This window comes from Triturus cristatus, chromosome 10, assembly GCF_964204655.1.
Source record: "Triturus cristatus chromosome 10, aTriCri1.1, whole genome shotgun sequence".
Taxonomy (NCBI): Eukaryota; Metazoa; Chordata; class Amphibia; order Caudata; family Salamandridae; genus Triturus; species Triturus cristatus.
In genome coordinates, this window is record NC_140593.1 from 181,297,074 (window position 1) to 181,309,451 (window position 12,378).

Consider the following 12,378-nt stretch of genomic DNA (forward strand, 5'->3'; position numbering starts at 1 on the left):
GAAAATTGCTGGAGAGTAGGGTTAACGAGTCTCCAGGAATCAGATAAAGCTTTAGTGTAATGGTGTTCTTAAAAGCTTTGTGAGCTTTATGAGGGAGAAACTTCGTAGTGGAATGTCTATCGAGAAATAGGTCAAGGATTTGATTGCAGTTGGCGCCTAAAATGAAGTTTGCAAATGAGTATTGTGTAATCTTTTGAGAAATGTTCTTCTAAAATGTTGAGTCGGGGTGTGTGGGCCATATACATTCATAATGGTAAAATTAACATAATCACATTTTAATCGGACAAAAAACAATCTATCTTCCTCATCATTTTGCTGAGATAACAATGAAATATGCAAATGTTTGTGACACAAAATTGCTACACCATTTTTATTTAAGACAGAGGGGGAGAAATAAAGCTCACCTACCCATTGTTTTTTTTAACTTGGTAATATCTGCATTATTAAGAGGAGTTTCTTGAAGTAATGGTATCTTATATTTTAATCTGGAGAAGTGAGACGAGACACGCTGTTGCTTGATAGGATTTTCAGTCCTTTGACGTTCCATGTTGTTATTCTGAGCGGCATTTTAAAAGAAGTCATACAATAGCATTAAAATACACATAGGCTAATTAAAAGGCAGCATAATGACTATCTATCAGCTGAACAGAAAAGGGAAAAAAAGAGACTTTAGATAAAAACAAAATGAGGTAAAGACCCCTGAATGGAGATAGAAACAAGTAGGCAACATGGAAAGTGAAAGGTTCCTTGCTTGCAGGAATGACACTAGTGTTGAAGAAGGTCATCCCGAGGGATGTGGAGAGTGCGAAGCACTGAAAAAAGATGGAGCATGGTTCAGCTCTGGCAAATAGGAAGGGAAAAAAAGAACTTAAATAAAAACTTGAAATTACCACTGGAGAAGAATACAGAGGCAAAAGAGTATATTACTATTAAAACACATAAGATGATGGGCTGATAAAAACAGAAAGACGAAAAATACTACATAGGACTTACCATGAAGAACAGAGAGAGGTAGTCTATATGATAATACGAAACCACATGAGGGAAGGAAGAACGAAGACAGGTGCAACAGTCCATGCGAAGGCCTGATAATAAAATACAAGAGGAGAAAACAGAAGGTTAAATAATCCAATTAAAATGTAGTCCCTAAAACAGAAAAACAACGGATTAAGCATAATAGCAAGCAAATAAACAGAACCACAGTCATGTTTTGGCTGTAGCACCAATCTCCATCTCCTCATGGTGATGTTGACAAAGAAACCCCTGAAGTTGAGATGGATCTTGGATACAGTGAGAGTTCCCCTTAAAGGTCATTTTAAAAATACAAGATTGAACTAGACCATAGTGAATGTTCATAGACGTAAGTTGTGGATGAAATGTAGGGAAATATTTCCGTCTTTCAGCCATTGCGTTAGAAACATCCTGTGAAAGAAATACCTTGTGTCCGGACCAGTGTAAGGCCCCAGCTCGTTTTGCAGCTAAGAGAATATGCATTAGGTCAGTATGCTGTAGAAAAAGAATAATTATGCCCCCTAGGTTAAGATTTAGAAGCAGTAGCAAGAGGTTTGGGACCCTGCGATGTGCCATTTGAACATTTAGCAAGGGGTTGCTCTTGTAGATGAACGATAAAAGGGAGCGCCTTCTGCAAAAAGGAAATCATGTTAGATCCCTCAGAGTTCTCTGGTATCCTAGCAGACGCAGATTGTTTCTTCTATTTCTGTTTTCTAAATCCTCAGTAGCCCTCTTGAGGCGTTCAATGTCTTTTTTCAACTTGGATACATTGGGAAAAGAATTTTCTGCGTCAGTAATACACTGCTCTACATCTGAAATGAGTTGGTCCTGCATGGCCATTTCTCCTCAGTTCTTACAAGAGCATCGTTCGTTTCCACCACAAAATGTTTGAAAGCTTTTATTTCATCAATAACATCTTCCAGCAGGAGAGGAGATGGTGATTTGGAGGGAGAATCTGTGTTTTTCTTAGGTCTTTAACAGATGCTGATGGGTTCTTATGCGTTACAACAAACAAATGATGGACGGAATGCTGACAATACAGACATTCTCCCCCAGTCAAGAGATCTGGGTTAAATCCATCGTTCTTTTGCCCACTACGCCACCCCAGTTCAGACATGGCCATATGCAAATCAGTCTTGACCCTGTGCCTCATGGGAACAGTCCAGCCCGAACTGCCAAGCCATGTCTTCCCTGGACCGGAATCAAGCATCCTAGGACCGGTTTCTGGCTATCAGCCGTCATCAGCCAGGATAGCTTGACTCCAGTGGATTTAACCCAGATCTCTTGACTGGTGGAGAATGTCTGCATTGTCAGCATTCCGTCCATCATTTGTTTGCTGTAACGCTTTTCGCCCTAAGTGGGATGGTATTCCCAGACGTGGGACCCGTGCTCACTACGCCACTGGAGTCAAGCTATCCTGGCTGATGATGGCTGATAGCCAGAAACCGGTCCTAGGATGCTTGATTCCGGTCCAGGGAAGACATGGCTTGGCAGTTCGGGCTGGACTGTTCCCATGAGGCACAGGGTCAAGACTGATTTGCATATGGCCATGTCTAAACTGGGGTGGCGTAGTGGGCAAAAGAACGATGGATTTAACCCAGATCTCTTGACTGGGGGAGAATGCCTGCATTGCCAGCATTCCGTCCATCATTTGTTTGCTGTAACGCGATGGGTTCTTATGGGCAAGTGTAGAAGCTGTCACAGAGCTGACCAGACCAAAATTAATAATGCCATCCATTAGAGCAGAGAGATTATCTGGGACAAGATCCCATTGACAATTCTTGTGGTGACAGTGAGTTTAGTTGGGTTAGGCAAAGATATACCTTTTTTCCTCCACTGTAGAGCGCTGCCTATAAATAATTACAAAGTTGCCAAAGTCAATTAGAATCTCCAGGTAGACCAGAGGAAACAAAGCCACCGTAAGAAACAAAGAAAGATGAATATCGTCACCTTAAAATACCAGTGACAGTCAACACAACAAAATCTCCATTTGTGAGATAAAGATTTAAATCCTCATGTATTGATAAAAAGCAGCAAAACAAGTACGTTTTAGAAGATTACCTGCCAGAAAAGTGTCTCTTACTTCAAGATATCGAAATGGCAAAGGTTGAAACCATGAAGAAAAACATCTTTACAGCTCCGTGTTGAAGTGCAGAGCTCTCCTCAGAAACCTAGAATGGCGGCCCTCTCAATGCACGTAGCCAAACGTGAGGCATAAAAATGCTGCTGCTGCCGCCGCCGCCAATATAAGGATGAAAATATTAGAAAAATGAGGGGCCCACCTTCGATCATATAATCCAGTGTTTTGGAGAAAAAAAATCAGCGGAATGAAGTAATACGGCCGATAAAAAGCAGAAGCTGCACGGGAGGCTCAGAACCCAGTAGCCATTTTGGAGGCTCTGGCGACGTGCTCCCCACCACTCTAACCTATGACACTGCATTTTACAATGCTGCATTGTACACCACTGATTTCAGTGCCACTGCACTTAATGCCACTGTCCTCAATTCAACTGCACTATACGCCACTATACTCTTCAGCACTCTACTTAATGCCACTTCAGTGTATGCCACTGTATGTGACTCCACACTACGCCACTCCACACTTCGCCGTACCAGTGTATGACACTACAAGCCACTCACCTCTGCACCACTAACTTTTAGCCATGCTGAACAGCAGCCCCACTGGTGTATACCATGGCTAAAACACATTGGCAAAGACAATAGCTCTTGCAAATACAAATGTGACTTGTGAAACTGAACTGTTGTAGTTTACAAATCACGTCAGCCTGACAGTGTCAAGGCGCTTAGTAGTCATTTAGCAATTGTTGCTGTTAGCTTCAGGGTCACTTGGAAAAAGAAGTGCACAGTTGGAGAGTACAGCAAGGATGGAGCAGTATTGGGAAGCAGATTGTAAAAAGAGATTGAAAAGCACTGGAATGCCCTTCAGCCGTCCAAGTATGTGTAAGGGCAAGGCTTGCCCGTTTTGTACGGCGATGTGAGAGAACGTGCCTATGTGTAGAGGCTTAGTTGGATGATTCATGTGGGTGCGACGGCCTTCGAATGCAAATACACTGGACCTGCAAAAGGGGCTCTTGGTATATCCCTGAACAACGATCCCCGCTTTTTATTGCGTTGTGTATCTCCCACATACGGCTTGCCCGTATAAAACCAAATGAGTTGCCTTGCTGTGTATTTTCTGGTGTGAATAAAAAGGTAGTTTGCGATTTGCTGTATTCTGCTCATTTCGTCGATATTTACTGCGTTAATTTGGCTCATACAGGCGTTATGTAGCCCCCACTAGGTATTCCTGGCTTGAAAATCGTCGTAGGAATAATGTGCAGTGCCCACCCAGCGATGCAGGGCATCCCTAGACTTGATGTGTGACCTCGGGGTCACCCCCTCCTCTCTCAACCCTTCCAGCCTTTGGAAGCTTAAAGTGAGTTTGCCAGGTCGAAGGGCAGAAAACATTGTTCTTTGTTTGACACATCGTTGGAGTTTCAGGCCGGTATTTAAGTATTCTGTGCTCTGCACGTGGTGCCAGTGTGGAATGTGGGGATCACTCTTGGCGTGGGTGAGCCGGTTACGCAGACAGTACAGAAGGTGCAGTGTTTTCATTGAAGCAGATGCTGGAAGGACATGGTGAGCTGCATGTGGTCCAGAGGCGCAACTAGAGCCCCATTCCGGGGAGGAGCGGGAGGGGGCTGATTCCGCCAGCAATATGCAGGGGCTCTAAGAAGGGGTGAAAACACAACAAAGCCTCATTAGCAAGTAGATGGCCTTTTCAAGACCTGTGAAGTACTCGGGTCCGGGAAGCTGTTTTAGCCCGGGCTGCCACACACGACGGGGGGCTGGAGCCGGTGAGCGTTGCGCACCTTTGTGGTCTCTACTTCATCTCAAACACTGATTCCTCATGTCTTCTTGTTGCTTGTGCAGTTGACTCTGCCATTCATTTTGTTCGAGTGCAATGACTCAAACTTTACTCTGAGCCAACACCACAACTATCACAAACTGTACAAATGAACACATGGCCCAGCACCCTGCAACAAGGGCCTGAGTGTGAAAGTTCCTAAACAGAATTATATTTCCCGAGTAAACAGAACATTGAAATGTATGTGAATCTGAATGTCGAAGTTATGATGTCATTTAAGTGCATTGACGACGGATAATGATTTCATGTTGGTGTACCGGTGCGTGCATTTTTTTTGTATGCATATTCCATAGAATGCGCAATCTGTTTTACCTGCAGGCAGTGCTCGGAGTGTGATCAAGCAGGTAGCAGTGACATGGAAGCAGACATTGCCATGGAAACCTTGCCAGATGGGACCAAGAGATCAAGACGGCAGATTAAGGAACCAGTGAAATTTGTTTCACAAGATGTGTCACCCGAACCCAAGAAGGTGTCGCTGAGAACCACGGTAAATCCGATCTCCTTTATCAAGTGTACATATTGCCATTCACAATCGTGAGCAGGGCAGTCTGTAAAATCAACGACTTAAATGATTCCGACAGAGCATACTTTAAAGGGTAACTCTGGGGGAAGCGGAGCTAAATATAGATTTCCATCTTAACTCGTGTCCTTACAGAACTGTTTTGTTTTGGTGTTTTTGACATTTAATGCAGCTTATGGTATTAACCACACTTACACTCGCTTCTTTTTTAAGGTTTTATATTTTGCCTTGTCCGTGATTTATGTCCGATTAGGTTATTTAACGATATTGATATACTGTTCAGTGGCGATATGTAGTAGCACAGCACAGCGCCCTGCGTCCACCGCAATGCAATGGCTAGGACCCTTCAACTTCCGGTCTTGAGTTGGCTCTCTCAGATGCCACTCATCTTTGCCCAGCACCAGGTGTATTATTTTGTAAAACCGTCTAATTTCTGCTCCTATGTTTTTAGGTCTCACCTACTCAGCGCGCAAGCTCTGCTTAGGAGGGACCTCTTGGCATCGCTCTGTACTTTCTTGGAAACTCATGCATGTTTTGCACTGCTTCCAAGGAGTACTCGTGCATGCAGAGCGTTTGCCTTGCGGGAGCGAGCAGCGACTCCATATGTTTACAATTATCGTACCTGCCGCTGCTCGCTCCTGCAAGGCAAACACTCGGCATGCACGAGTACTCATTAACTTTTGCGGCCGCGGGGCCGCGATTGTCTTTCAGCGCTTGTCTTGTTTTTTTTGCTGGGGGTCCTCCCACCCTAAATGTTGAAGTGTATATATATTTTGTCACGCCCTACGACATACAGGGGGGGGCTTTGATGCACCCATCTCGGGATGTGATGACATTTAATGATGTTTTTTTTATCAGGCATAGCGCGGCACAAAACGGTGTTTTTGCTGCGAGTTCCAAGTTTTAAATATGGCAAAACGTTAAAGTGCTTTGAGTGACTGGGTGAAACGCATCAGTGGAGCACTGATACATGTATCCGACGAAGTTGTCGCTGCACGCAGGGTCTGTCCAGAGGACATTCAAGGTTTACGTTTGTAATGTGAAAACTGCAGAGAAGCCATAGCCACATGTGGGGGCGTCAAGACGCTGTTGACATACTGTATGAAGTGGCTGTCCGTGGTTTATCAGGGATGAGGGATCACATGGCAGTAACCGGAGCCTTGCCGGTCCCACTCAAAGTCTCAGCAGATGGAGCCACGTGATGTGAAACAAACAGCGGGAAAGGACCAGCTACTGCGGCAAGCCTGAAACTGCCTAAGCGCTAGCTGACGTGCTTGAAACTGCCTAGGCGCTAGCTGACGTGCCCTGCTGCTTTCCCATGAGGATGAGGGGCAGGAAGTGAAAGTAACCTTGAATGTTTAACCCTTTCTCCGCCTCCTCACCCCAGCTCCATCGGCACACACCTTTCACCCCTGCAAACTGATCTAGGCAGGCGGCTGCTCGCGCCCCCCGCCCGTCAGTGCCTTTTTCTGGTCCCCTGGCGTGTCTCTGCTGTTGCTTTAAACTTTAGCAGAGCATCGCGGTTTTCAGGCTAGACCGCAGCACTGCAAACGGCACCATACAGAGTGCATTATGTAAATCACAGCTTCGCCAAACAAAATGTTTGCGCAGCGCGGCGGATATAAGGCCAGGGTTCAGGGGAAACGCGCTTGATCACAGTTTCTAGCCTTATGATCTGTTTCACGTGTGATGCATGGGTTAGGGCCGCCTGGTGGGCTAAAGACCTAAGCATGCACGACGTGCGCGTGCTGGCTGGTGCGACTGTGACCAAGATTAAATTTAAGCAACGAAGATGCAAGTCAGATGTTAGAATTGTGAATTGGATGTCAGCAGCGCAGCAACCCACACCAGTGGGGGCTATGAGTAGGGTGAGGGGCTTAGCTACCATTGGTGCAGTAGGTGCAGTGACGCAGGGGCACCATTTCAACCCTGAACATTGCTGTATTTTACAATCAAAACAGCAGTCATAGAGCCCACTTTTATTGCTTGTACAGGGGTCCACGCATCCTTGTTATGTTGCTAGACCTGGTAACTGCATATTGATAGAGCAGAGGTTTCCATCTTACACATTTGCCTAAATTTAGAAAGAAATTATTTCTGACATTTTTTTACATAAATGATGACAAACGTGTGTTAGGTTCCACGTTCCTGGAAAAAGAACAAGAAATGGATATTCTGGTTAAGATACTGCATCATAAAAGCATGCTGAAGGCTAAAAAGAAACTCATAGGGCCGCCTGGTGGGCGGAAGACCAAAGCATGCACGATGTGCGCGTGCTGGCTGGTACAACTGTGACCAAGATTAAACTTAAGCAACAAAGTTGCAAGTCAGATGTTAAAGTTGCAAATTGGGTGTCAGCAGCGCAGCAACCTACACCAGTGGGGGCTATGAGTAGGGTGAGGGGCTTAGCTGCCATTGGTGCAGCAGGTGCAGTGGTGCCGGGGCACAAGCATTGGTTACCACAGTTAGTAACAAGCATTGGCATAGCCAGTAGGTCTCGCCTTTGGGACTTTATAAGTGTTTAGTTATGCAGCACAATATCCTTGGTGCAACAACATCAACTGTTGCATGGCTAAACACTCATAAGGTCCCAAAGGCGAGACCTATTGGCTATGCCAATGCTTGTTTATGAATGTCGCCTGGCTGTTGTGAGCCTCCTCCTTGTACGGCACCTGAGGTTTAATTACGCTCTTGTTAATCTTTACACAGATTGGCACAGACAAGATACTGGTGCACCTGCATAGGTATGGTTCTGTATTTTTAGAGTTAATCAGTATAATTTGTTGCAACAAAATTACGCAAAACTAACATCCTTTAAGATTTCAACAGGAGCAAACATTAGATTGATACCTGTGGCGACATAATTGTTTAGTGACATTTTTTTGAGGGTGGCTAACTGTCTTTTTGCATGCACACAAACATAATACACAGAAAATTGATTTGGAGCAGCCCCTTCAGCCATTGCGGAGATGGGAATTGGGTGTTACTCGCATTATTTCCTACTGCCGAAAAAAGGCGTTGGCCATCACCCGATTCTAGATCTTCGACTTATCACTTTCTTCTTCTGAGGGGACAAACTCAAGATGCTCACTCTGGCCCGGGTTCTATCTGCAGTGTATTTGAGACTCCATTGTTTCGCTGTACCTGCATAAGCCCGTAGCTCGATATTCCTGTCCTACAGGCTCACTGGTGCTACTTGCTGTTCAAGGTGGGCCACGAGTATTTTCAGTTTGTACTGCCTTTCAGATTCACCAGTGCCCCCTTAGGTGTTCACAAAATGGATGGCTGTGGTTGCAGTATATCTTTGGAGGTTGAGGATACTAGTCTTCCCTTACCTCGACAACAGGCTGTTGAAGGCGGGCTCGCCACAATCAGTCGTGGTCTACCTACAGTCTACTTCAAACGCTGGTCAAAACAGGGACTGTCATGCAGGCCCTTGTCACCTGCAGACTGGACTATGGGAACACACTCTACGTAGGAGTTAACTCGTGCCTCTTGAAGAGACTACAGACCAAACAAGAGTCAGCAGCAAGACTCATCCTCAGCCTCCCAGATGGACTTCCATCACACCCCACCTCAAGAAGCTACACTGACTACTGATCCAGAAGAGATGCCCGGTCAAGATGTTGACCCAAGTATACTAAGTCCTGCAAAAGAAGGATCAGAATACATCAACAAACGCATGCCCTTCCACCAACTGACCATACACCTATAATCCGCCTCCCTTTTCCTCGCAGATACCCCCCGGATCCGCTGAGGCCAAAGCTTGGAACGGCCTTCCCCTGCACCTGAGGACCGCCCCATCGCTCTGGCAATTCAGGAATGGAACTCAAGACCAGGCAGTTAGAATGAACAGATAACATCGTAGCAGTTTTAACTCCACTGTCTTGAGACCCCCAAGGTTGATATGCCGCGCTATATAAATCCTTGATTTATTGATTGATTACATATCTGGGGTTCATGATGAACATGTCAAAGTCGCAACTAACTCCCTCTCAGAGTCTCGCTATCATCAGAACCATCCAGAACCATGCGGTGTACTTATAGACCTTCCCTCCGGATCGAGTCTAGGATATTTGAGGTATGATCCAAATATTCCAGCCTTGGTCTTGTTTCTCAGGGAGGGTGGCTTTGATGATTCTTGGCCTATGGCACATTCGGGTTCTGCAGTGGTATCTAAAGTCTCAGTGGACCCAGCAACAAGGGAACCTGTTGGATTTCATCCAGTGTAATCTAGTCTCCGGCAGAGACCCAGCTTCATATCTAACTCTTGGAGTTGTGGGCCATTCCCTTGACGTTGAAAGCCTTCCTGCCATTCATCAATGGGAGGCTTTCTCAGGTCCACACAGACACAACCACCACCATGTGGTAATGCAACAAATGGGGTGAAGTGGGGCCCTGGATCCTGTTCAAGGAAGCTCTGCACCTATGGAACAGGCTGAATTGACAGGGCATTTTCCTGGTCATACACCACCTGGCAGGAACTTTAACACTATACATGATGTCAGTCGGTGAGGGCTACCGCATAAGGAATGCCATTAACATCCGGAGGTGCACAGGTTGTGTTCCAGCAAAGAGAAGAACCCTGGCTTGATCTGTTTGCCACCATAGGGAATGTACAGTGTTCAAACTTTTGCATGCTGAAATTCCCAAGAAGGCTCTCTCTCAGAGATGCATTCTGTCTGGATTGGAGTACAGGACTTTTGTATGTCTTCCCACCACCACCTCTTCTGATCTATGTTCTGAAAAATTTCAGAAAGGACTAGGCCCAATCGTCCTAGTGGCTCTGTATTGGGCAAAGGGGTTTTGGCACCCAGAACATCTAGGCATGAGAATCGGTCTTCTGATCAGGCTGCTGCTTTGGGAGTATCTTCTGTCACCTGGCAGGGCTGGGTCTTGCACCTGGGCCTGCACACTCTTTACTTCTATACGTGGAGACTGAGAAGCAGCACTGGACTACATTGAATCTCCCTCTCAAACATGGATATCATTGTTGCTGCCAGACATCCTTTTGTAAAGTCTGTGTAATCTAGGATAAATTTGTGGTGTGTCACCCGCAATACGGACTCACTGTAGGCTAAACTGTCAGATGTCTAACTGTTTGTTTTATCCTTTTATCTCAGTAAGAAATTGCAGTGAGCACCGTTAAAGTTAATCTGTTGTTCTTTTTATACCCATTCTTGTACAAATCACTTGTTATAAAGCGATTTCTCAAAGGTTTGAGCCCCATATTTCCCCCTACTCATTTTGTGATGAAGGTCATTCTCATTGCAATAACCTCAGTTTGTCAAATGAATGACCTTCAAGCTTTATCAGCCCAGTCATCCTGCCTTTCCTGACAAACTGGTGGTGAGGATTAGCGCAGCCTTTCTACCTAAAGTTGTCACTCCTTTTCTTGTTGGATAGTCTGTTTGAAATTGAGTTATTAGTTGTGTAGAATGTTAGTCCTGCACAAGTAGTAGGTCCACAATTAACTCCTCACAGAGATCCAAGTACCCCATTGTGACACTTGACTTGCTCAGGGTAGCAAAGCAAAGGAGTCCAGGGGCTGCTCAGGGGAGGTGATGTGGGCTAGTGACCACCATTCACTGGACCGCAACAAAAAAACTCAATAAATATTTGTAAGTCGGTATTTTTTCTCTGAAAAAAGAAATGTATATTAATTGCTCCTAGCAGTCCCCCACATATGCCCTGGAGAGTTTTGGTGGTGCCTCTGACCTTCTATGGGAACAAAACAGTTTTTAAAATAGTCTGTGCTTGGCTTTGAGGCACTCTGAGGCTTGTAGAGGTGAATATTATTGGAAATCTTTGCTACTTTAGTTCATCCAGTGGCCTTGTGCCATCCACCTCTTTATTTTGCTCCCTTCTCTTTTAGGTCTCGCCTGGCGTAGGCTGCGCGCATGCGCAGTCTCGATGGCGAGATTTAATGAGACGTGGGTATTTTCTGTAAGGGGCATTAAGCCCCGCCCCTCTTTTCCATTGGCTGGCGTCACCATTTATGCTAAAAGGTGGCCAGCCATTGGAAAAGAGGTGTCCGTGACGTATTTGCTTGGCTTTCTGAGCCGTCCAATTTGGACGGCCTCGCCTGCTTTGCGTTCGTCGCAAAAGGTTTCTTACCTTTATGGGGCCAAACACATGGCCCCATAAAGACAAGAAACCATTTGGCAGGCGAGGCCGGCAGGAAAAGCCGAGCAAATACGTAATGGCGTCCGCTTGGCTTCTAGGCGTGGTGTTTACTGGGGGCTGGAGTCCCCTCTACCAGCGGGAGGCAGCTGGCGGCAGAATGAAGCAAGTTGAGGGCTCCAATAAGTACATAAATCACATCAACAAAGAGCTGTTCCTTGTACTGGGGGCCAGGGATACAATCCCTTTCATGGATTACTTAAGCGAGGCAGGTTTTGAGGGCTGGATTACTGGGGTACAATCTGTATCCTGAGTCTCGCAGAGCACATCTACCCTGATCTCCTGACAGGTATTGTAAGAGCCACTAAACAATCAGATCGTGTCTTGTCCGAGTTTAGACTCTAATATCCATGGTCTCCACAGAATCGCTCCCCCGTGTAATCTCAACAATGGTGTCACTATTTAAAGCAAGCCCCAAGGCGATGTCACCGGTAGAGGTTTTCCCCCGTGATCTTTTTACTGCAGGAGTATGTGAAACGGCCCCCTCTGCTGTTGTCAGGGAGCAGAGAAACAAAGTGTGCCCCCGTAATGTCACATGTGCCCCGGCCGCCTTCAATCTCGGACCAGGTGCGGTTACTACTAGAAAACACCTTCCCGGTTACTACAAGACGGTAATAGGGCTTCGGGACACGTTGAAACTCCGCCACCGCCTCTGCTGTTCGTGTCTCTCTCGGGCACCTCCACGCTCTGTGGCTCCCTCCCCCCCCCCCTCCCCGCGGGAGCCACACCACTCCCA

The 12,378-nt window shown here is 46.0% G+C and overlaps 1 protein-coding gene across 15 annotated transcripts in view; it reads left to right on the plus strand.

Moving 5' to 3' along the window:
- PHF14 (PHD finger protein 14) overlaps nt 1-12,378 on the plus strand; it is a 1,035,579-nt gene that overhangs the window by 381,582 nt on the left and 641,619 nt on the right. For all 15 annotated transcript variants that reach the window (XM_085630765.1, XM_085630766.1, XM_085630773.1 and 12 more), the window contains one exon: nt 5,258-5,426. In XM_085630765.1, coding sequence (XP_085486891.1) covers nt 5,258-5,426 — 169 coding nt within the window. The remainder of the gene's footprint in view (nt 1-5,257; nt 5,427-12,378) is intronic.